The 27,300-nt window shown below is 39.9% G+C and overlaps 1 protein-coding gene across 1 annotated transcript in view; it reads left to right on the forward strand.

The window, feature by feature from the left end:
• SEMA3A (semaphorin 3A) overlaps positions 1-27,300 on the forward strand; it is a 232,949-nt gene that overhangs the window by 88,903 nt on the left and 116,746 nt on the right. The window contains exon 4 of the mRNA XM_044280112.1: positions 15,513-15,632. Coding sequence (XP_044136047.1) covers positions 15,513-15,632 — 120 coding nt within the window. The remainder of the gene's footprint in view (positions 1-15,512; positions 15,633-27,300) is intronic.

Raw genomic sequence — 27,300 nt, forward strand, 5'->3', positions numbered from 1 at the left:
ATAATAACATATGTTATATAAATCTATGAGGAAATTGGAGAATAAAGTTTGGGCTTCTATGTTTTTATACACACATGTATATGCGCTCTAAGGTTACTTTAAAAAGTCTACATTTCTTCCATTTCATTTCCTGTTTTTCTTAAATTTGAGCTTATTTGAGTAGATCCTTGTCCTATATCTGTGAAAACTATGGCACCCACACAAGCTTTGTCCTATCACATTCATCCTGTCTTCAGGAAGTGTGGACTTTTTGCTAGAAAGACAAGTGCCTGAAGGTGCAGAGTGTGTCATTCATCTGGATACCATAGGTGTGGACTGACAAATACTAAAGAATGTTATATGGACCAACCACCCACAGAACTACTATTGTTAGTAGACTTAAACAAAGGAATATTTGTTCACCAACTGTGACATTTTGCCAAGTGAACTTGTTTTTTTTGTTTCCTATTGTGGACAATGGACTACATGTAAAGGTCTGACAATAAGTAACAGATTCAGGTTATTAACCTTTCAGGTTTGTCCACTTGTAAATGTATTGAAGCATGCATACTACAAAGACCAACCACATATTTGCTGCTTCAATGTTTTTCCAAAAGACAGGATATACCACAGTACATATTTTGTGATTATATGGTTTACATATTCTTAGCAGTTGGGAAATTGTTAAAATATGTATTTATTAGTTAAATTTGAAGGCACACTCCCCAGAAAATAGAAGTGTAAATAACTGTGGCTGCTATAATAACAATAATAAAATTGAAATATGCTTAAATATGTGGCCACAAATATTCTGTAAAGTTTAACTTGCCAACATATGCGTGTATAGTATGATATATTTTATACTTTGTGGGTCATTCTTTTACATCGCACTATGTGGATCAGACAAAATAATTTTTTCACGGATCTCTGTGGCGAGGAATGTGGCAAGGATTTTTGTATTATATTTACTCACTGAGCTGAGATAATGACGCACAATGACATGTAGTCATAGGTCAAAAATCACAAATGGCAACTTAAGTCCTGCTACAGTACAGCTTTATGTGGATTGTATAAAATATATCATGAAGGGACAACCTCATCACTTTTACACTTAAAGCGAACCTGTCACCAGTTTTATGGTGTCCTAACTAAGGGCAACATAAATAAGTGACAGATTCTCTTAGCAAAATGCTGGGTCACTTTCTTTTATTGACCCAGTCAATCTGCCAACATCTTGTATTGAAAAGCTCCAGCTGATAATGATGAGTCATGAATATTTATGAGCTCCTGACTCTCCCCGCCTACCTGCTGCTGAGTGACAGTTTGTTTCCATAGGAATCCGCAGCAGGTGGGCAGGGGAGTGGCTATAGCTCTGAATTAAATATACGCTGGACTCAATGACATCACGCCAGACTCGAATCAGCTCATTAGCATGCGGCATGCGGCATCTTTGTGTGTATATTATGAGGTAACCATCTGTCACACCAGTAAGTGAATACATCTAAGGCACTTTTTAGTAGTTAATGATTATATATTATTAGTTAGATTAGAATCAAATATCCACAGGTTCCCTTTAAGGTGACTGTGTGTATTTTAACTACTTATTTAGTCTTGAGGCTCAGTAGCAATTTGTTCCCCTCTGTGTTCCATCATTCATATTTTTTATTTTTTTTAAATCCTTAGTTTAGCTGTATGATGCCTTAAGTGTGCAGGGTAAATGAGAAAGATGAAACAATGAAAAATACCCTAACTCTATTTCGGTGCTGCCCCTGAGCCTTGCAGTTATATGCAGGAGCTCAGTCTGACCTGGTTTGTCATACTTGTTAATTTTGTAAAACTACTTGAAAATGACTGCTTATTGTGACAGTCACTGACAAAATATGTCCATCTGACTGAAGAAGACCTTCTCCATCTGTTATAAATATATTAGATATTCCTCTCAAGTGATAGTCATTATCGATATTACTGCAGTGTGTGGGCTGCAATATCAAACAAGTGATCAGTGGTGGTGGCAGGGGATGGACTCTCACCAATCAGATATTGACTTGTGCACTGAAGGAAGATCCAAACCACTCTGTGCACACTTGCTCTTCTGCTTCTTCTGGAGCCCTTTTCCTTCTTGATTTACAGGAACAGACAGTATGAGGCTACTTTCACACTAGCGTTCGGCTGTCTGCTTGTGAGCTCCGTTTGAAGGGGCTCACAAGCGGCCCCGAACGCATCCGTCCAGCCCTAATGCATTCTGAGTGGACGCGGATCCGCTCAGAATGCATCAGTCTGGCAGCGTTCAGCTTCCGCTCCGCTCAGCAGGCGGACACCCGACTGCTGCTTGCAGCGTTCGGGTGTCCGCCTGGCCGTGCGGAGGCAAGCGGATCCGTCCAGACTTACAATGTAAGTCAATGGGGACGGATACGCTTGAAGATGACACAATATGGCTCAATCTTCAAACGGATCCTTCCCCCTTGACTTTCAATGTAAAGTCTGGACGGATCCGTTCAGGCTACTTTCACACTTAGAATTTTTTTTACAGTATAATGCAGACGGATCCGCTCTGAACGCAAGTGTGAAAGTAGCCTGACTAAACAGTAACCTGGTTCTGTCAGCCAAAAAGGAGAGGAAGCAGATGGAATATGAATGCTCAGGGTGGCTTGGGCCTATAACCAGTGCACATAACTATTTTACAGATTGAAGCAATGATCGCCAAGTGAAAGGTATCATTACATTCATCTGAGCTAGTCCTACCAGCCATTGTGCCTGGTTTAACAGGGAATTTCCCTGTGACATACTCCCTTTAAAACAGGTTTCAAAGGGGTTACACACCCAGTTGACCATATTAAAGTAAGAGGACAACAATAACATTTTAATTTTTAGTTAATGTTTGATTTCAGTTTATCCTCTTTCTCTGCTTCATTTTTATTCCTATTTTAATTTATCTGGCACAAAATTTTGTTGCAAAGTAAACCAACCAACAGTTACTATAGTTGCACTAAACAGCCCAAATGTAGATCAGATTTAACATTCCTCCACTGTGTTAAACATGGTGGATTTATAGTGTCTATGTTTCCAGTGTCCACTTAGCAGCTCCTCTCTGGCTTCCTCCCCTCCTGGCTCATTCCGATTGACAGGTCTCTTCAATCTCTATATTAATATGTTATCAACATTAGATTGGGTATCACAAGTACTGAATAGCGGTGTCATAAGTACTGACTAGCAGTGTCACATGGACAGTTCAAAGTAACTGCGCAAAACAAACTCATTTAGAATTATTCTGAATGGCAAATAGGAATTCAGAATAAAATTTATAAGAAAAATATACTGAATATTTTAAAACAAGTTGTACCTTTTAAAGAACAGATGCTGTTAATTTAGGGAATTTTTGCTATTTATTTTTTTAGACTTGTAAATGGACATAATGGAGGAAGGAGAAAAGTGAGAAGTAGCATTGTGCCTTAAGAAAGGATGAACATTTGTTTTAAAACCCAACATCTGCAGCTCATTTACAATAAGATCTCTTGACAGACAATCTGCATTTTATCTAACCAAAAACATACTATATATTGTAAAAGAAAATCCACATTCCAAACCATTTTCATGTGAGATAAAATGTTGCCATTTGGATGAACTGAAGCTTATGTTACTTGGCTGGTGCTTTAATGATAGTATGTAAAACCAACTAAGGTTTGCTTCATTTAGTTTGTTGATCTCTTGATATAATGGCATACATTTTTAGTGGTGGTGGAAGGGGGGGACTTGGGTAAGTTACCATTGATTTCCAGATTGAGGAAGCCTGAACACATGCTGTATTGTCCCAGATATGCAATATAATTCTAGTATTATTCTCCTCATCATTTTGGTCTGTTGGGAAGATGTGCAGCAGAGATGAGTTAAAAGTTGTGTGTCCAGGATAAAAATACTAACCCTTATTTTACTAAAAAAACCTAAATAAATGGAAATTTTTTATATATGATATAAAATCCTTAACCTGTCCTCAGAATAAATGTGTTCTGCACATGTTTTACTCATAATCCATGCTTAATCTCTTTAACATCTTTTCAACTGCTCATATAGAAATCCAAATATAACCACTGTACTATTTTCATCTGCTATTATTACTTATTAGATATTCCAGACTTTCTTTTTTTGCGTTTCCCAAGACTAAATGTAGTTATTGTACCATAGTTCCTACAAACAGTACATGCCATTCATTCAAGGACAGCTATTCAATAATCAAAGTAGAACTTTCTAAAGTAAACAAGATACTTGATAGATAGATCAGATACTTATTAAATGAACTAGTCAAATTACCATAAATATTAACAGTTTTACGTCTTTGTAATTCCTAGAGGACACAAACTATTATAAGTCCGAGCTTCTACTGATTCAGTTAGCCTACATACAGTTAGAGCTTATGTTCTATAAATTCCCTAGAATTTAATTTATAATATGGCATTATCTCTGACTATTCCCGTACCTTGTGTAGAGCTGTAGATGCGTCTCTTTTATGTATGGTGGTCGGTTTGCTTGACAACAGCAGGGCGTTAACATTTACAGTAGCCCCTGTGTATTATTTGATATCATAAGGACCATAGACATTCTGACTATAGTGAGTTTGACACCAATACTACATTGTCATTATCTGCTTGCTCATTGATTTAAAACTATTTTAGAGGTAGTACTGGATCTTCTTAAAAAGATTACTCTTATATCAGTGTATAAAAAAAAGTACTAAACCTTAGCTATAAACCAAGGCAAGAGATTCAATCAGAGCAGACCACTCACAGCCAGGGAGAAAGGCGCAAGATTGCTTCTTACTGGCTGTGAACGGTCCGCTCTGATTGGATCGTGCTCACAGCCAGGGAGAAGGAGACGCCCACAGCAGAAGACTGCGTCTCCTCTCCGTTGCAAGTTAAATGCTCATTATAATACAGCGCGTCAAATCATCAGGGGGGAGCCACAGCAGATGAACGGGGGGGGGGGGGGGGGATTTGAAAAAAAAATACACCCATAGCATCAGTGGGGGACTGCACTATTTCAGGTAAAATCTATTTGCTATCCCAAAGCACAAGGAAAATTGGCTTTGAGGTAAATCTAATTTATCCTGAAATTCGGATCAATTAGATTCCCTCAACACTGATTGCAATGATGCCTCTCTTGCATAACAAAAAGATGATGTACGCCTTATTCACACATCCGTCTTTTGCTGTCCGTGTATCATCCGTGTTTTACTGACCCTGCATAGCTGAAAAATAATTTTCAAAGCATGTCTTCCTAGTGATTTTTGAAACACGAATTCAACATGGATGTTGATTTTTAGTTTATGCCTCATTCACACATCAGTGTTCCATGTACCTGTGTTCTACGTGTTCTGCACGGATAGCACATGCACCCAATCATTTTAAAGGGGTTGTCTGGGTTCAGAGCTGAACCCAGACATATACCCATTTTCACCCAGGCAGCCCCCTTGAATTAAGCATTGGAGCAGTTCATGCTCGGATGCTCTCCCTTGCTCTGCTCTGAATCACGCTGGGAAAAGGCATTTTCTGGCATTCCGGTGATGAACCGGGCTCTCCTTAGTGCTGCCAGATGGAGTCTTCTGCCCAGCAGTGAGCCCGGTGATGGCTAGGGCAGCGCTAGCCCTAGCCCTAGCCATCACTGTGTCACAGCTGTTTAAGGGTAACCAGAGCATACACAGTAAGAAGAGCTACTGACCGGACCCAAACTAGGGAAGAGAAAGGGTGACCCCTGTCAGACCCTCAACACTCTCCCTATGCTGCTAAAGCACATGCCCGGATCCAAATGGTGGAACGAGGCATGCCTGCGTACCTTAGACTGATGAGCCCTGTAACCCCTACAATAGTGGAAGGGGCACGGCCACCGATGCCCTGCTCAGAATATGGAGGGAACCGTGGCCACCTCAGATCCAGTCAGGAAATCACCAGGTACACAACAATGTCTGCACACTTAGCTGATGGAGCTGCAGCCGCAGAGAAGACGGATCCAAGGGCCGCTGGCAATATCCGGAGTGCAGCAGAACACAGGTCCAGAGAAATAGTAGCTTAACAAGTGAAGATACTCAAGGCAGAGCTACAACTGAAAAGAGAAATATAATCCACGCCCTGCAATAGGAGGAGGGGTGATTTAAAGGCAGGGAAATCAAACGCAGGAGAGACAGCTGGGAGTAAAGACCTCATCACAGGGGCGGAGAAACAGAACAGTGAGAACACCTCCAAACTCTAAGTGACATCATCACAGGGGTGGAGACACAGAGCTGTGAGAACGTCTCAAAGCTCTGGTAGTGACACACTGCTGGGCAGAAGACTCCATATGGCAGCACTAAGGAGAGCCCGATTCATCACCGGAATGCCAGAAAATGCCTTTTCCCAGTGTGATTCAGAGCAGAGCAAGGGAGAGCATCCGAGCATGAACTGCTCCAATGCTTAAGTCAGGGGGGCTGCCTGGGTGAAAATGGGTATATGTCCGGGTTCAGCTCTGAACCCAGACAACCCCTTTAAAATGATTGGGTGCATGTGCTATCCGTGCAGAACACGTAGAGCACAGGTACATGGAACACTGATGTGTGAATGAGGCATAACAGTGGCAAAAAATGCTGCCGGTAATGAGCAGCATTCAGTGACATAGCAAGTAATTTGACTGGGGCTTATTTAGCTCCATTTACATGGAGCAATTACTGTTACTGCACTTGATCATTAATGTATTGTTCCTTCACATAGCGTCATTATTAATGTGCGGCCGACAAACAATGATTTTATTGTCTGCATAAAATAAGCGTTCAGCTGACTAATGACCAGATATATTTACTTGTGGCAGTCATTGGAAATAAACGTTCACATGAAAGTTTGTTCTCTCGATCTTCAGCCCATATAAAAGAACCCTTGCCATTCAGAAGTATAGAAAAGCTGGGTGGTAACTCGATGAAAGTTACTATAGTTGACGTATTGGGCTTCGCAAAGCTTTCCCTTCTAGAAATAGAAATAAGAAATGTCTCAATGGAATATTTTGTAGTTTGACAGAGGATAAAAACGTAAAGAAATTGATTATCTGTCTTTTTTGATGGAAGAAATGGTTATTAAGGTTAGGTCTACATCTGCGGTGGAGTTTCCATAAGGAGCCTCCATCACAGATGCCAGCGAAGAATAAAAAAGGACAAAACATTGCTGCATGTCAAATGCAGAACGCCGGTATTTATTCCAGAAACCAGGCGGACCCTGTTATAATGAATGGGAACCGCCTGGCACCGGCGGTGTCTAGCAATATGCTTGAATCGGCAATTGTAGTATTGTTCCTATGCTAGAACAGAGTACGGAATTTAAATGCTGATGTGAACTTAGCCTAAGCTGTAGTGCCTTTTCTCACTTTGAAGACCTTATGTTAACAGTTGCAAGCAATTCCTTTTAGAGTATTGAGACTGTTAAAGTGAATGTCACTTGGACAGATAGTTTTCATTACAGACATATGCAATTTTCTTAGATTTTATTTAGTTTTCCCCCTTTTACTAGCCAAAAAGGAAGCAAATATAAAGTTTCTTTAGAGAAAATAATGCATGAGATCTATCTAAACATTCTTACATTTTGTTTGAATTTCTCTGTGTGTGGCAGATGTTTGACAGATGGATAGACTTTATTTTTGTAACTGTCCATGCATAGTCTGCCTGAAATAGCCAAACCATTGTTCTCTGTGTATAAGGCCTATAAGCCTATAAGGCCTTCTTGTCTAATTTATAGATGTCTCTTATAGTGATTTGTGTATTACTAATCTGAAGTATAGGAGGCTACTTACTTATGATACTTGGCTATGTACAGGAGCACCCATTTAAGATGTACTCCATGTTGTCAGATTGTATTGAAGTTTTTCTTAAAATAATTACAATCATGCTATAATAATATAGAGAAAGAAAATTATGTGCATTGTTGGTGTCAACCTATTGTTCTATACTTTCAACTAAATAATAACCTAGTAATGCATTATGCTGGCATATTGTACTATTTTATAAACTAAAAATCAACATTTCATTTATTTTTTTATATTGTGATGAATTAAAGGGTTATCCCATGAATAATGTAAAAAATAAAATCTGACATCATATAGTACATGGCAATCTCTGTCTAACAAAGCTATAACCAGCCCTGTACCTCACATGGATCCAGAGATCTCCACATTCATTGATCTGCTAGATTAATATCAAGCGGACAACTCAAGGGGAGTGTCTTTTCTGCTGCAGCTAAGGGGGCGTGTCTCAGCTTTCTCCCTATCACAGCTCAGGAGGCGTGTCTCAGCTTTCCCTATCACAACCCAGGAAGTAGTTGAAAGATTAAATTGGCCATGTGCAGCCTTCTCAATGAGCCGGTCCAAGAAATAAGAAATTAAGTGGCACTATTCAAATACATTTGATTTAATAACAATTTTTAATTAAATGCAATGACAAAATTATTATGATCTAGGTGCTGGTTTGAAGACTATTTTTTTTGTGGGACAACCCCTTTAAAGTAGTTGTCTAATACGTCCAACCTCAGATCCTCCTAAAGACCATGTACATGGGCTGACTCAGCAGACAATTATCAGGAATGAACCATTCATTCCTGATAATTGCCTGCTCATAAGAGGAGGTTAGAGCTACATTTACATACAGTAATAATATCTTCTGTATGAAGACAAGGCATTGCTGCTGCAATCACTCACCCATATTGAGGAACATTGTTTCTGGGAAGAAGATTGCTGCTTACACAGGACAATCTTCTACCAAGCGACAATGATTTTGGTGTTTACATCAATGAAGGTTTCACATGATAAACGAGTGTTTGCTTGTTCATTGAGTGATCAACAGCAACTTTACACAGGGCCATTATCAGGAATGTGCATTACTATTAAGACTGTTTCTGGATAATTGCCCCGATTATTGGCCTGTGAAAAGGAGCCTTAATAGCAGCTGATCACAAGGATCTGACTGCTAGGAGTACGTGGCAATTGTTGTTACTGATATAAGGTCTTCCTTTTTCCTGAAGCACCTCTGCATCTCAGGAGACCTACTGAATTCAATACATATCTGTTTTTCTTTTCAATAAGCACTTGGGGACATGCACATATCTGTAAAAGTCCTAGTTGTACAAAGCTGTAATATGGCGCTCATAGAAATGTATGAGCCGTTGTCACAATGTACCTTTTATATGTCTCCAGTCGCATATGGATTGTAGGACTTGTGCGTTGCACTCTACACATTGATAATAGCAAAATCTGTGGTGAAAACTTTCAATATAAATTGACATGCTGTGGATATAACCTTCACACCTTTATTCCGCAGCGTGTGCACTGGATTTCATGTTTTGTGAATTATCATCCTGTTTGCTGATATTGTAAATGCTGTAGATTTTAATGACAAGATATCAGTAAAATATCTATTCTATGTGGACATAATCTTTCTGTATTCCAGATCTGGAACCCTGGAGTCCTCAGAAATAATATAGACAATTCATGATATCAGATCTGCATCTATCTATCTATCTATCTATCTATCTATCTATCTATCTATCTATTGTATCTATCTATTGTATCTATCTATCTATCTATCTATCTATCCTATCTCATATCTATCTATCTATCTATCCTATCTCATATCTATCTATCTACCATATCTATTCATCTACCCATCTACTGTATCTATCTATCTATCTATCTATCTATCTATCTATCTCATATCTATCTATCTATTCATCTATCCATCTACCGTATGTATCTATCTATCTATCTATCTATCTATCTATCTATCTATCTATCATCTACTTATCTATCCTCTATTTATCTATTGAATAAAAAAAAGAAGAGAGCAGCATTAGGCAAACAGAAAGTTCAAAAAAGGTGCAAACCAAATCTAAAAGTCCCAAATAGTGCAAAGAGGAAATCACAGCACTCCAGTAGATGTGAAGAAATTGAAGATTTGTTCTCTAATGTCCATAAAAAATGCAGTGTTTCAGCTCCCAACAGGAGCTTAAAAAAAAAAAATCTATCTTGTTTCTGTCTGATTCATATCTGTCTGTGTGCTCTGTCTATCTTTCCATCTGTCTCATATATGTCTATGTATCTAATTCAAAACTGTCTGTCTACCGATTTCATTATCTGTCTAATTTGTCTCTTATATGTTTGTGTCTCATTTCTTTCTTTCTGTCTCATTTCAATCTTGTTCATATGATATCTATCTATCTATCTATCTATCTATCTATCTATCTATTGATTGTAAGAAGAATATTGTTAGACTTATATACCATCACGTCTGTAGACTGAAGCGTGTTTTATAGGAGTTTATTTAAGGCTTCAGCTAGCCACCAACTTGAATTTAGTCTAAGAAGAAAGTTTAAACAGTTCAGCTGACATATTGATAAGAATATGCAGGACTTGTGCTTTAAATAATGAATTGGCTAAATATACATTCCAGTGCAGCCGGGTTATATTTCTGTTTACTTAGCATGCCAACTCATAGGCTTTGCTCTCATTGTTTATTTAAAGCCTAGAAAGACCTGAGTGTAAAATATTAATGTATTTGTACATGTTTCTCACAGTACCGCTGTGCCAGATTGTCATAGCTCATCGCTTGCATGTTACAGAAAAGTCAGCTTTCTCTAGGTTTTCATATTTAAATTAAATTCTTAAATAATCACCTGTGATTTAGCATCTAAAGAGTCAAATGTAGCATTTCCTTGCCTTCTATGCAATAAGGTATGGACTTTAGCACCTACATTATACTGCATGTTATGGTGTAGGTAGGTGTAGGTAAAGCTCTTAGAGAATTGCATAAAGAGTCATTCCCCCAATATAGTCATATTATCATGATCACTCCCATTACAAACAACATTTGGATTTAAAAGTCACCTTCATTTCCCTTTGAAAGAGTTATCAGAAACCAGTTATCTCGTATGTACTGCTGATGGGCTGACCAAGATAACTGCTCCCAACTGCTCTGTTTTTAAGGGGTCAATTACAGTATCATATACAGTAACAAGTTGGGCATATACATAAGATAAATGTTCCAACACCAGCAGCTCATCCTGTACAAACAAAAGGATCAGGCAGCTTATGTGACTGATCCATATCTCCCCTGACATCAGATATCAGGGGACAGTTCAGAAGCCCCATACTTTTTAGATGGTTGGCTAAACCTGTCAAAATTGACCTAATGTGTATGACGAGCTATAGTAATAGCCTGCCTTTTCAACTTTTTAGTTGCAGATCTGCTAATATTTAGGCTCTTCTTCTGCCAACCATGATGGCTAGCCTGTTTCTCAGACTACTTGATGCACACTGTGCACTTGTAGCCCAAATACCTTCCTGCTTGTCCAGTCCTGCTCTTGTATTGGCCAGCTCTATTGATGTGAGAAGTGCTGGCCAATCCAAGGGCAGCAGGAAGTGTCTTGGGCTAAGAAATGCTGAGTTTGCATCCGGCAGTCTGAGAAGTGGTGTAGCCTTCTTGGATCGCAAAAGAAGAGCCTGAATATTAGCATATCTGTAAGTAAAAAGATGATAATTGTTCATTCATTTTTTTCTCTTGATCTATTTAAAGGGGTTGTCTGGTTTTCGATATTGATGGCCTATCCTCCTAAAAGTGCTGCAGTCTCTTCAAACTGACTCCAACTCCCGGCTAATTTGATATTGATGACCTGTCCTGAGAATAGTTCATCAATATCGGAAACAGGACAACTTCTTTGCTTTCCAGGAAAATCTCAAGTGAAATACTTAGGAAGACATTCATCAAATCAGATATATCAGTTGTGTGGCTTAAAATGTCTCAAGTCGTGTCTATCGTGGCCTTTTTTAGCGAAATTATGTGACATTTGCTGAGACTTGCCACTTTTCAAGGTGGTCTATGCTTAAGGGATAAGCAGGAGATTATATCTGGATTATGGCATATTTAATTCAACACAACTCCACCCCCTTGTGTACTTTTACACATATAGGTGTAAACCACATGGCACTCACACCAAATATATTGGTGTAGGCACACAAGGCAAAGACAGACTTAAAAATGACACAAAATCATCCAAAAAATGGTGTAATTTATGTCTTACTGTTTACCCGTTTACCTCTGTTCTATTTGCTTAAAAATGGGGGAAAAAAACATTTTTACACATGCCATAGCTAACAGTAGTGCAATCAAATCCAATTTTAGTTTGAGTTGTTGTTTGTGAAATCTGATCTACCCAGCAGTAGTAAACCTGGGGCTACATGGTGACATTTGGTTATGTGTGAGTTGCAGTGGAATCATGGGATTACCGCAACATGACCTCAGTGTTTCCCTATGGAAAACACGACTGCAGGCGACCTTGAGACCTTTTCAAAAAATGTATCATAGACTTAGTCTAAATGCTAAAATATAAAATATAAAATATTATTTATGTTGTGAGCCTATGGAGAAAGCTTTAAAATGATACTGGCTAAATGTGTGAATAACAATTTCTACTGTATATTGCCAGAAACCAACCCTCTCTGATTTAAAAAAAAAATACTGGATTAGGGAATTACTATTTTTGCAAGCAAGTAATATTCACGGTTGGACTGGCAATCTAGAGTACCAAAGAATCAAAGGTCCAATATAAAAATCGCATTTGGGGCTGTCATTGGAGATAGCCACTGGCAACTAGGGTCTATGTCTTAGATTTTGGATCAGTTAGGCTTTATCAATGATATATGGTTTGGGCACTTATAATAATTTCCAAGAAACACCAGTCGAATACTAATAATATCATATTGAGTGACGATTCTTAGGGGGAAAGTAATTCTGCTTTTAATTGTAGACCTTGACCAAGAAAGGTTTATTATTTGCTTAGAGGGATTTAAGATGTATAAATTATGAGGGATTATCCATAAAATCATCACAGATATACATAGTGTTGCATTAAATATTGCTAAACAAGTAGAGGGAAACCAGCAGTGAGCCCATTTTCACAGTAAGAACCCATTACCCCTGCATAATTTATAGTACATTTATATATTAGTATAAGATAATACAGTGGAACTTGTAAGCCACATTTGTTGGAGCTGTATGCTCAAAAAAAGAAATGTTCTTTGTGTCTGTTTGTTCTTTCTTTCTCCTGACTTGGTGCCATGGCTCAGATATACGCTACCCTTTGTTTCCACTAAACTGCTGAAGATGTGAGAATCTAGACGTGCGAAGGACTTTGTCTATGAGGCAATGTCTTTTTAGGCTGATCGCCAACAATAAGGAGAGAGGTGTACTGTGGTTATGACACATATACATACACATAACACCTTTGGAACTGTTCTTTTTCAGGGCCGGTTGTCTGCACACAGCTGTGAAAAGAAGCCGGGTTAACAAAATAGCAGAATGGAGCTTCTTTCTAAGTGCAACAAACATTAGTACAGTAAAGCAAAATCTGCGTCTGGGGTCACAATTACATCATGTATCATGTAGCATAGGGTAATACGGATGTTATAATTGGATACAAATGCATAACAAAACTGTGTATCCTCATTCATAGAGACTTGAAATGAATTATTTGTTGATGCTAAGAATCATTTAAAATTCTACTAAGGATTTTAAATAGTTGGTAAAAAAATCTATATGCTTACTACAGAACTGATAACACTGATAACACTATAGGAACTTCAGTAAGGAAAACAAACAAAAAAAAACTATACTATATACAGTATAAATGGGAAAAAAATGGTCAAGTGGTCATAATAATCTTCTGTGACAATTGCTATTTTCAAGAATATAAGAGCTCTGTAGAGGAATTGCACCCTTTTGACACTGGCTCTAGCTGATTTAGATAGAGCCTTGCTTAGGACTGAAGCAAATAGTCATTAAAGGGGTTTTCCGGGAATTTAATATTGGACTATCCTCAGCATAAGTCATCAGTAGAGAGGAGCAAAATTCTCAAAACTTCGATTCAGCTGCTCCACCGAATTTCACAAAAAGAATTGCTTTGTGATGAATTGCTTCATCAAAAAGCGAATTTCTTTGTGGGTAGCAGCCAATATAATGGGGATGGTGGTTGTGCTGCCCCGTCATTGAACCCTTCAGATTCCACGTTCATCGCTGATCATGGCATCTGAGATGACCATTGAGGGCTGTCAGGGGTCCATCTGTTAGAAAAAAAAAGTGTCAATTTGATTGAGAAGAGCCTGCTGCAGCCATCTTGCTAGCGTGAGATTTTACACAGGATTTTCAATCAAGATGGCAGCAGAGGACTCTTCACATGCAAGTGAAAAAGTCATTTTTTGTTTGTTTTACTGCCATCTTAGAGGAAATTCGGCTTTACAGCCAATCAAATTTTCCCTGAAATTTAGATAAAAGTCCACTTCATGAACTTCAATTGACTCAACACTAGTCATCAGTATACGATTGGTGAGTGATATACCCTCTTCCTTGGGCAGTGACATGCGTACGTACATTGGTCACATGGCCTAGGCACAGCTCGGTTCCATTCCAGTGACTATTTCTGGGCCTCAATGTATGGCATTGTGCTTGATAAGCTGATTAACAGGGGTGCTCCCAGAAAACACCTTTAACAAAACTCTCTGAAGTGGTTGAATTGCTCTATATGTTCCTTTCATTCTGAAATTCAGTGGTGGTTGTACATAATGGACCAGTGGAAAAATAAACAGCTCAACGCAGGTTCAGCTTCTGTGCTGTTATGATATTGCTCACCTGCTGTGATGCCAGCAGCTAAACAATAATAGTCAGCTTGGTGCTAGCTAGACTGTGGTGTGGAGTCTACAGTTTCTCCCTTTTTATTTTGGAATATGGAGAAGTTGCTGAATAGTGGAAGGATAGTAGGTGCTGAACAGCATTAGGTGGGTGTAGGAAAGTGTAGTAACTAGGAGACTGTAGACATAAATTGCCAGGAATCAGCGCCTGGAGAACTACAACAATCAGATATGGAATCTATAGGTTAAGGTAGGATAATAGTCAGGAGTCAGGACCAGGAGAACGAAAGAGAGAAAGAGGGTGGTCAAATAATGCAAGGTTCAGCAACGATATACCCAAAGCAGAGTGGTAAATACAATAGCGTGGTCAGAGAAAAACACTGTTAGAACCAGTTAGGCAGTAATGGTAACTAGGTTAGAGAAAATAACTGATAGTGAGTTGGCATGAATGAGTTTGTCCAGGAGGAGAAATATCTCCTTTTAATGAATACGAATCTTAAAAGTTTGTTTGTAAGCAAAGTTCATGCCAAGGCAATCTCCTCTTAAAGTTATCCTCTAACATCAAGCATTAGGAAAGGAGTAGACCACCAAAACCTGCGGGTGTGGATCGGTCCACAGAGAAAGAGAAAGGATGAAGCCAAGTCAAACACTCCCCCCCCCCCCCCCCAACTGTGTTCTCCTTGGTTTTGTTCACATGCTTCCGTTTATTTCCAAACTTCAAAAATATGCTGCTAAATTCTCTAACTTCCTATCTTTATCATTTATCATTATAGTATTATTTTTCCAGTTGGATATTGTTGCTTAGTCTATATGAATAATAACAACAAATGCTAACATTGTCTTTCTTTTTATTTCCACAGAAAGAATGTGCAAACTTCATTAAAATTCTTAAGGCTTATAACCACACTCACTTGTATGCCTGTGGAACTGGAGCTTTTCACCCTGTCTGTACCTATATTGATATTGGCCACTATCCTGAGGTAAAATTATAGAATTTGTTTGTACAATATGTCAGGCCGATGTTACTGAATGTGGTAGACCATTAGCTAATTGTGTCATCGCCAGTGCCAGAGTCGACTCGCGGTTACAGCTGCCATCTTCTTATTGAAGCATAAGGAAATGATGTATGGACTGATATAAATACATAAACAGAGCCACTCCTGTAGAAGTATATATTTTATACATTCATTGCATATTTATGGAAACCAAGAACGCCATTATTCACTTGTATTGAATCAAAGATGATGGTTTTCACCAAGAATGTAGAACGTCCACACATAGTTTATTTAAACTTTTTTAATACTTTTGTTGTTTATTAGAATTATTTATTAAAGTGATTAAGTGAAATGTGCTGTAGATTCAATTTAGAAAATAAATAAGTATGACTATAATTAGTTGGGAGGGTAGTTTGCAGGAGGTGCGGTGCCACCCTCTTGTCATCACATTACTTATCCATGGGCACTCGTTCTTTGAGAAACTGTGACTACAGTAAAAAAAAAAAAGGCAAAACAGGTTTCCATTAATCTTGTAGAAAAAAAGGGTCAACTGGAAACTATCCAGAGTCAGATTTAGCAGCCCTGGCATAAAATAAACCATACCAACTGACTGTGGAGAACATGGAACACATTTTTACTTTAGCCTCACTTTCCACATAGGACTTGATCATTCACTCATCAGCTTGTAATTCTGTCCGTCCTTTGGCAGGAGCTCAAACTTTAAGCAGGGATGGGGGTGGATGCACAACGTATGGAATGGTTGCAACTTTATGCTTCTATATTTTATTAGAAGCAGGAATGAGATATAAACTGAGACTGTGAAGCCTATTTAACAACTGTTTGGCAGCTCAGCCCAGATGAGATACCAGACTCGAAGGCACAGCACCTCTGGTAAATCATGTCTTGGCCAAGGAGGGATGTAAAGTGAGCACAGTTACTAGAGACTGATGTGGAAAGATGTAGTTCTGTAAGGTGACGTGTGCTGTTTCATTATTTTTATATTTAGACTTGCAATGCCATGAAAAAATCCAGAGGTGTGGACCAAACTGGTGAAATATATGATTCGGTATGCAGTGATATGTGATCTTTCCTGCACATGAAGTTATAAATCTTCAAGATGCTCTAATAGATATGAATTGTAGGGTTGACCATCTAACTCTCATAGTGAATCATTGTAGGCTGTTACATATACATTAATTTAATGTCAGCCAAACCTGTTGCGTATGGATGTCTCCCCTGATGTCGAGGAAAAGTAGGGTTAGTCACGTTCTTTTGTTCTCAAGAGAAGATAAAGCAGCACTAAAGGTGTCTTGCAGCAGCTCACTCCCCATGTCCCAAATGAGAACACATGTATCCTCAGCTAAGAATGCACATGGTTTTCCAAAAGGGGCAGGTACAGAGGTTTGGGATGGATATCCTGCAGGCCAAATAAGCCAACAGCTATCTGACATGTATGGTGTGTATTCTATAGAGATGAGCTTGCTGTTCACCCAGCGGTCGTTTAACGGCGAACATTGCTAGTTTGCGATTCGCCGAACATGCGAACATATGGCAATGTTAGCATGCGCCATATTCTTTTGCATTGCACCAATTTTTGACCCATGTCACATCCATGAGGTGGAACAGGACAGCCAATTTAGACGTTTCAGCACATGGACACACCCCCACCCTATAACAGAATCCGATCTGGCAGCCATTTTACATTCCGTGTTTTGCCAGTGTAGGGAGAGGTTGCTTTGTGGAGCAGGGACAGACTGTTAGGGACACCAAACGCTGGCCAATAGGGCCACAAAAGTCCTTTTAAGGACTGGTATAGGTGTGCTATTGATAGGTGTGATATACTGAGGGGTGTCATATACTTATAATATACTTTCTAAGATGGAAAGTAAATTATAGTGCATTTGTATTGTGCAGCAGTTGTGTGCGGTTCTGCTGCGATACCGCAGCTATATAGAGGGACAAACATTATTGGAACAACTATTTGGAACAGGTGCAGTATACCTGTTGCCCAATTTTTTTTTTTTGTGATATACCTATTTCTACAAAATACTGATTAAAGGGTTCTATATACCTGCTTCCACAAAATACTGATTCAGGGGTTCTATATACCTGTTTCCACAAAATGCTGATTGAGGGGGGAAATATACCTACTTCCATCAAATATTGATTAAGGGGTACTATATACCTGTCTCCACAAAATACTGATTGAGGTGTGCGATATACCTGCTTCAAAAAAATACTGATTTAGAAGGTTCTATATACCTGCTAACACAAAATACTGATTGAGGGGTACGATATACCTGCTGACACAATACTGATTGAGGGGTGCGATATACCTGCTTCCACCAAATATTGATTGAGGCCTACGATACACCAGTTTCCACAAAATACTGATTGAGGGGTGTGATATGCCTGCTTTCACCAAATATTGATTGAGGCTTGCGATACAACTGCTTCCACAAAATACTAATTGAGGGGTGCCATATACCTACTTCCACCAAATATTGATTTAGGGGTACTATATGCCTGTCTCCACAAAATAGTGATTGAGTGGTGCGATATACCTGCTTCTACAAAATACTGATTAAGGGGTTCTATATACCTGCTTCTACAAAATACTGATTGAGGGGCTCAATATACCTGCTTCCACCAAATATTGATTGAGGGGTGCGATATTCCTGCTTCCACCAAATATTGATTGAGGCCTGCGATTGACACAAGAGAGGAAGAGGAGGGGAGTTCAGAGGGAGAGACAGAGCAGCAGATAGGGAGGAGAAGGACGAGAAGCAGGCAGATCTCGCAGTGAACAGGAGGCAAAAAGAAGACTGCAAATGTGGAGCGAGCCATCCACCATGCATGGTCACATCTTGCGCTCCCAGGACGTCGGCACATGGCTCCGCAGTGTTTTTTTTTTACTTGTCAGCTGCTGACAATAGTTTTGCCATCTGCAGCCTGTGCTGTCAATACATAAGTCGCGGTAAGCCCAACACTCACCTAGGTACAACTGCCTTCAGAAGGCACTTTGCCTCTCATCACCGTGCCCAGTAGGTGCAACGCAGTCGGAACTTACAAAGCCACACTCCCGGCTCCACGTCCTGCCTATTCTCCTTCTCCTCTCTCCTCCCATTTGTCTTCCACTCCACCTTCTACTGTGCCATTGTCGCATTCATTTGGCAGAAAGCAGGCTTCCGTGGCCCAAATGTTCGAGCGTAAAAAGTTGTTGAGACCGGATAACCCTCTTGTCCAATGGCTGACCGCTGGCTTGTTGCCAACTACTAGCCAACTACTGCCATATAAAATGATGGACTTGGAGGACTTTTGAAAATTTGTGGCCATTGGTACACCGCAATGGAAGATCCCTGGAAGAAAAGATTTCTCCCAGAAGGGCATCCCAGAGCTATATGGCCACGTTCAGCGACAATTGAATAAATCTCTGGCATATAGTGTCGGTGCAAAGATACAAATGACCACAGACACGTGGTCTAGCAAACACTGGCAGGGAAGGTACATAACTTTTACTGCTGACTGGGTGAACCTTCTGATGGCCGTCAAGAATGTAACCCATGGCACCCGTGTGGATTTGGTGTTTCCGCCATGGATTGCATGCAGACCTGCCTCTTCTTCTCCTCCTCCTACTCTATCCTCCATCTCCTCTTTGGCTGATTCCTACTTTTCCACTACTACCGCCGCTTCTGCTGCACCCCCAAGCTCCCCTTAACCTATTCGATGTGCCAGGTGAGACGTTGCCATGCTGTGCTGCGGCTGTTGTACCTTGAAGCCAAAAGCCACACCGGTCCTGCACTGCTTTCAGCTCTGCAGTCACAGGCCGATCAGTGGCTAACTCCGTTCAATTTGACAGTTGGTAAAGTGGTGTGCGACAACGGTGCTAATCTGATGAGTGCGCTGAAACAGGGCAAAATGACACACGTTCCGTGCATAGCTCACGTCCTGAACTTAGTCGTTTAGCGATTTTTTGCCAAATACCCCGGGGTCCAGGACGTCTTGCAGCAGGCCACAAAAATCTCTGGCCATTTTAGAAGATCTTACACAGTCATGGCTCACATTGCTGACGTTCAGCGGTGACACCACCTGCCCGTCAGGAAGGAAGTTGCAATGCTGAATTAATTACCAGCAGGAGTCTGAAGAGTCAGAGGAGGATGGTGGATCATGGAGGAAGAGCAGGCTTTGAGAGGGACTTAAAACTTTTCAGGCATCCCTGGTGTTGTGGCTGGGAGAAGGAGACCAAGGACGACATTCTCCTGCGTGATGAGCAGGAGCCAGGACACTCCACCGCTTCCAATTTAGTGAAAATGGTGGCCTTCATGCTCCAGTGTTTGCAGAGGGATCCCCGTATAAAAAGCATAAAGGGCAAGGACCAGTACTGGGTGGCAACGTACTTAGACCCCCGGTACAAACACAAAATGGCGGACATGTTACAAGCATCACAGAGGGCTGTCAGAATGCAGCATTTGCAGACCTTGCTTCGAGAGATGCTGCATTCTGCTGATATGAGATCATTTTTGCAGCCAACCTATCGACAGCTGCCCTCCGGATCCAGACTCAGGAAAAGCCTAGACTGATAGGTGTCCGACTACATCGGGTTAATGGCTGATGTGGACGTTCTATGAAGCGAGGAACCCCTGGACTACTGGGTGTGCAGGCTTGACCTGTGGCTAGAGCTGGCACAATTTGCCATGGAACTCTTGGCTTGCCCCTCGTCGAGTGTCCTGTTCGAAAGGTTGTTCAGGGCAGCAGGGGGGATCATGACCGATAAGCACACTCGCCTAGCTCACGACAGTGTGGACTACCTCACATTTCTAAAAATGAATGATGCATTGATGTCTGAAGAATTCCACACCTGTAATGACCATGTGTAATTTAATTTCCTCATGCTAGCCCACACATATCCGCCACTACATAAAACAAAGAATGGTCCTTGTCTTATGTATATACAGCGGCATAAAAGGCTTTTTTTTTTTCAGGTGAATGCCTAATTTTTGGGGACTCTACTCCAGTGGCCTACAGTAAAATTTGTTTCCAGTGACCGCCTAATGTACCTCCAGCCACATCATGACAAGTTATTTTATGTCAAGTCAATGTCTATTTTTTGGGGCTTGTACTGGCCTACAGTAAAATTGATATCCACTGACCGTCTAATATACCTCTAGCCACATAATCACTTGTTCTTTTCTGTCAGGTGGATGCCTAATTTTTGGGGCCTATACTCCACTGGCCTAAAGTAAAATTGTTATCCACTGAGCGTCTAATATACCTTCAGCCACATAATCACTTGTTCTTTTCTGTGAGGTGAATGCCTAATTTTTGGGGCCCGTACTCCCATGGCCTAAAATACAAATGTTCTAGGCTCCAGCAGGGCACATTTTTGAGAGTTTCCCTTTAAGATGCATAAAAATGGTCCCTGATTAAAATACATATTTTTTGTGGGAATTTTTGCCATTGATCCCCCCTCTGGTATGTCACTTTTTTATGTTGTTGGACTATTTGTGCACTTCTAGTAAGTATTTGGTGGCTGAAAATATGACCTGAAGGTTTTTTCGGTTCACCTGCCATTAAAGTGAATGGGGCCCGCTGTGAACGCGCAGTTCACGAGACTTCCCAGGCAATGTTCGTCCATCACTAGTCTTCTATATCCAACATATGCTGCCTCGCATTTCGATGACCTGGCCCTTCAGAAGTACAAGAATCTTGTAGAAATGTCTAGAAGGAAAAACTGTGGTGGTTCTGGCTGGCTTTGAGTCAGGGACTAAACATATTATAGTTAACATGGTGGTAATAAAAAACAAACTTAATAATATTTATATGTAATATTGTTGTACTGTCTGAATTCTCAGTTGGATATTTTGGGGAGATTACAACTCCACTTTTTTGGCATAAAAAAGATGCAAGTTCTGTGTTTGCGACTTTTGAAAACCACTCTGACAGAATTTTGATGCAAGCGGCGTTTCGACCCCTAGATATGAATAAAGTCATTTAAATATATTGGAAAAAGTAAACAGAATTTATATAGATGCATAATACGCAAGTGTGAACAAACCCTTAAGGATATTTTGAAAAATTACTGTACGCGTATTGCTGCATTATGTGGTCTATTAGTATGCAGGAGGCTTGATAATTAGACTTTTTTTTTCAAATTTAATGCAGAATTGCCACTGTTGCAGATGTATACAGCATAAAATAAATGCTGCAATATTCCATGTTACTTTATACTACTAAGCTAGCTGTATTGACTGACATTGGTTGCTTAATTTTCTTACAAAACTAAATGACTTCTATGCTTGAGTGCACGGACTACACTGCTTGTAAAACTTGTACAATATTCACTTGATCCTGCTGTGTCCTCAAATTTTTGTGCCGAATATTTATTGAAATTTAATTTAGCATACTGTGTTTATGGACAATCTCCCAAGGTATCCATGAACGTATGCCCTTCTGTGGCCAAATGACAACATGTTACTATGACAAATTGGTAGAAGTTCACATTACTTCTACATCTTTTCCCTATCTAGTAAAGAGCACATAAGCTATAAAGTAAAAATTTGCCTCTTATAGAATATCTCCTTGGAATGTAGACTTTTGTGCTTTACCTGTCCCCTCAGGCCTCTAATCCATAGTAATAACCAACAGGAAATTCCTTCTCCAAAGTACAGTTTTTTTCTGATGGTGTTAGGAGAGGGTCACAGTGTATGGTGGTTGGGGATATAGGTTAATTGTTCTTGTTTTTAGACAGATGTATTATATTTACTTTTTATTTTAAATAATGAATTAGAAAGAAGCCCAAACCGTAAACACATTTATTACAGAGTCAAATTTTGAACAGGGATACAGTAAATTTGTGACATCAACTATTCCCTACTGGTAAGCAGCATTGCACTTTTTACAAAACATTCAAACAGAAGCTTCCCCATTAGATATAATGAAGCTCCATTGAAGTACTGATTTTACCACTAAAGAATTCAATCCCATGCCAATCGCCCCAGCCTTATCATAATTATTTTGATAATATATACATATATAGTTCATTCAGAAAGTGTTCAGACCCTTTATTTTTATTTTTTACATTTTGTTATGTTGTGGCCCTGTGCTAAATATGTATTTGTGTGTGTGTGTGTGTGTGTGTATATATATATATATATATATATATATATATATATATATATATATATATCCTTTAACGAAAAGTAAAAACTTAAATATTGCATTGACATAAGTAGAAATGAGCAAAGTATTGGAAAATTTGATTCGGCTGGTTTGCCAAATTTTTCAAAAAAATTGCTTTGTGACGAATTTGTTTGTCACAAAGCACATATCTTTGTAAGTAGTTGGTGCAATGACATTGTGATTGTGCCGCTCCCCATCATTGTACCCCTTAGATTCATAGCTGATTCTGGCATCTGACATTAATAATACAGTGTAAAATAAAAACGTAATGGTCATACTTATCCTCATTTAATACTTACCCATACATTTAATTGCTATCTTGATTGAAGATCAAGAGCGAAATTACGCGAGGCCTGTAATGACTGTATAGTTAAGATAAAGCTCTAGTTCCCTCTTGGGCCATCTCTAGCCTGGATAACATAAGGGTGGGCATGGAGACATACAGATTTGGTATGGTATTCTGCATCATATTTGCCCACAGATGTTGCAGATGGGCCTGTTGATCCTGCACACTGATAGGTTGCTGAAGCTGGTTCCATAAATGCTCGACTTGTGATAAATCTGGTGACTAGGCAGGCCTTGGAAATTATGCAATCTGCCTGAAACATTTCTGGGAAGTCTTTGCTATGTATGGGCGAGCATTATTCTCAGGGCGAATTGGCCATAGAGTGCCGCCGGGGCACTCCTTATGGCCGACCAGTGGAAGTTTTTGGGGATATATTTTGTGCTGCTGGACGCAATATTTTGTGATGGACTGTGGCATTTGGCTCTGCTATATATATATATAGCGATATAGCTATAATGTAAAACCCTTTACTGATATATATATATATATATTACAAATATGCATCTTATCTTTTTTAAACCAAGTGATCATTTTAAGTTAATATGTTTTTCTATTAATAGAACAGCCAATAAAGATTTTCAAAGTTGTATTACAAAGAACAAAAGGGATTGCATGGATAGTTAATTATTAGGGTTTTTTTCTTTGACATCTATCAAGTTCTCCAGTCATAGCAATAATTTTCTATGTGACAGATTTAAAAAAAATCATAATATATTTCTCCGAGGTCCTGCTTAAATCATTACATAGCAATTAATCACTTGTTCTTTTCAGCTGTCATTTAGTGTATTCAGTTTTGCCCAAGCATATTTCATAATTATACATTAGTGTTTTTTCAATCTATTTGTGTCTAAGTGACAGATATACAAGTCAGTAATTATGCTGGAGCAGCTCTTTAAATGCCTCTGCAGCAAACTGTTTGGGATTGCCAGAAAATAGAGAGTAAATTTGACTACTTTCATTTTTATTATGTGCAGATATTTGCTGCATTCTACTCAGTTTTCATTATGGCAACTGGAAGCTCATCTACACTCACCTAAAGAATTATTAGGAACACCTGTTCTATTTCTCATTAATGCGGTTATCTAGTCAACCAATCACATGGCAGTTGCTTCAATGCATGTAGGATTGTGATCCTGATCAAGACAATCTCCTGAACTCCAAACTGAATGTCAGAATGGGAAAGAAAGGTGGGCTACAACAGCAGAAGACCCCACCGGGTACCACTCATGTCCACTACAAATAGGAAAAAGAGGCTACAATTTGCACAAGCTCACCAAAATTGGATTGTTGAAGACTGGAAAAATGTTGCCTGGTCTGATGAGTCTCGATTTCTGTTGAGAAATTCAAATGGTAGAGTCCGAATTTGGCGTAAACAGAATGAGAACATGTATCTATCATGCCTTGTTACCACTGTGCAGGCTGGTGGTGGTGGTGTAATGGTGTGGGGGATGTTTTCTGGGCACACTTTAGGCCCCTTAGTGCCAATTAGCCATCGTTTAAATGTCACAGGCTATCTGAGCATTGTTTCTGATCATGTCCATCCCTTCATGACCACCATGTACCCATCCTCTGATGGCTACCTCCAGCAGGATAATGCACCATGTCACAAAGCTCGAGTCACCAGATCTCAACCCAATAGAGCATCTTTGGGATGTGGTGGAACTAGAGCTTCGTGCCCTGGATGTGCATCCCTCAAATCTCCATCAACTGCAAGATGCTATCCTATCAATATGGGCCAACATTTCTAAAGAATGCTATCAGCACCTTGTTGAATCAATGCCACGTAGAATTAAGGCAGTTCTGAAGGCAAAAGGGGGTCCAACACCGTATTAGTATGGTGTTCCTAATAATTCTTTAGGTGAGTGTATATCTTTTCAATCCCCTCAGGCAGAAAAATATGCATCCTTAAAATCCTTCTTCACTATAGCTGCTCTGTATATTGCAAGAGCATCTTCTCACCAAAATGTTGCTTTTCTGATAAATATATTTAAAAAAATGAGATATTTCTTTAAATTGTAACAAAAATGTTTGTCAAAATGTATACTTATGAATATTATGTAGGGATTCTGCCCCTGGTAAGCTCTCTTAGAGTTTTGAGGGGTATATTCACATATTTTTAGGAGGAAGTTTTGAGGCAGATTTTCCTATAGGTTTTTAGCCAAAGCTAGGAGTGGATCCAGCAGAAAGGACAAGTATAAAGGTGGATTTACAATGCCAGATAATCGGGCAGATTATTGGAAAATTGTGAACGCTTATTCCCGACAATCTGCCCGTTTAAGGCTACTTTCACACTTGCGTTCAGGTGTCTGCCCAGACGGATCCGCTCATATAATGCAGACGATGGATCCGTTCAGAACGGATCCGTCTGCATTATATTGTAGAAAAAATTCTAAGTGTGAAAGTAGCTGCAGACGGATCCGTCCAGACTTTACATTGAAAGTCAATGGGGGACGGATCCATTTAAAAATTGAGCCATATTGTGTCAAATTCAAACGGATCCGTCCCCATTGACTTACATTGTAAGTCTGGACGGATCAGTTTGCCTCCGCACGGCCAGGCGGACACCCGAACGATGCAAGCAGCGTTCAGGTGTCCGCCTGCTGAGCGGAGCGGAGCCCAAACGCTGCCAGACTGATGCATTCTGAGCGGATCCGCATCCACTCAGAATGCATTAGGGCTGGACGGATGCGTTCGGGGCCGCTTGTGAGAGCCTTTAAACGGAACTCGCAAGCGGAGCCCCGAACGATAGTGTGAAAGTAGCCCAAGTGTGCCGCTGATCACCTGATGACCAAGCGAAACGCTCATTCATCGGATAATCCTTTAGTTCATGCAGGCACACCAATTATTATTTCTGGTCATCAGATTGTGTGATCTAAACCAGTATTCCCTGACTCCAGTCCTCAGGGCCCACCTACTGGTCATGATTTGGGAATATCACACAGAATGAATACCTGTGGTAAGTCCTGATGGATTGAAACTAATTAGATCACCTGCTGAATACTAAGGAGATCCTGAAAACATGACCGGAAGGTGGGCCCTGCGGATCGGAGTTGGAAAACACTGGTCTAAACAGCGATCTGCTGCCCACAAATAATGATTCTGTATGGGACGTGCGATCGCAGTAGCAACCACTCTTCCTCACACTGCATTTACATCTAATATATAAATCTAAGTGTATGTATGTGTGTGTGTATGTATGTCCGCTAAAGGAATCAGCACCGTCACATTTACAATCACGCAATTTGGCACACAGGTACATCAGGTGTCTGGGAAGGTTTTAGACCAGGTCTCAGCTCTCTAGCACATACCGTTCCTGAGATATTCCCCAAAAATTCATTAGGCAATAGAAGCCTGGTCACATGACACTATATGAAAATATAAGACCACGGCACTCGAAGAAGAATGTTGCATAAATATCTTATTTATTTTCTTAGATTTTTTGTATATGTATGTGTATATATATATATATATATATATATATATATATATTGTGGTAAGGTGAACAGAAAAGTGTATGGTAAAGTCCTGGAAGGGGTGTATATCTCACTCAGCTTCCTCAACTGGGTGAGGTAAATGAAATCCAGGACAGGTTTTCCCCTAGCCTGGGGGATCCCAGCTATCAAGGCGAAATAAAGCACAGTCCAGGCTGTCAGAATGCCTGGAGAAAGCCTGGGAAGATGGCTGCGCTGCTGGCTAGAGAAGCCGAGTTCTCTGTGTGACCTGTGTTCAATAGGTGAGCTAGGATCTTCACTGTATTAGCCAGAGCCCAGACGGGCAGGTGTTTAGTTTGTTTTGTGGTGCTGGTCCTTCACCTTACCCAGTGAATTATAACTGGGGGTTGCCTGTATTGCCGGAGTGTGATAAATAAAGCAGCATTTGGACTTTAACCCTGTGGTCTGCAAGAGAATCTGTCATTGCCGCCCAGCCTGAGAGTGTAACCCCTTACAATATATATCTCTATTCATCCGAGAAAATTAATTCATAGTTGAATACTGGCCAACGTTTCGATCTTGAATTCAAGACCTTGCTCACGGCCTGAGTTCTGTGTGTAGCGGAGGTATCGGATGGCGTCTTGAATAGGACCGAAACGATATTCAGTATACAACTATGAATTAATTTTCTCGGATG

Source organism: Bufo gargarizans, chromosome 2 (assembly GCF_014858855.1).
Source record: "Bufo gargarizans isolate SCDJY-AF-19 chromosome 2, ASM1485885v1, whole genome shotgun sequence".
Lineage (NCBI taxonomy): Eukaryota > Metazoa > Chordata > Amphibia > Anura > Bufonidae > Bufo > Bufo gargarizans.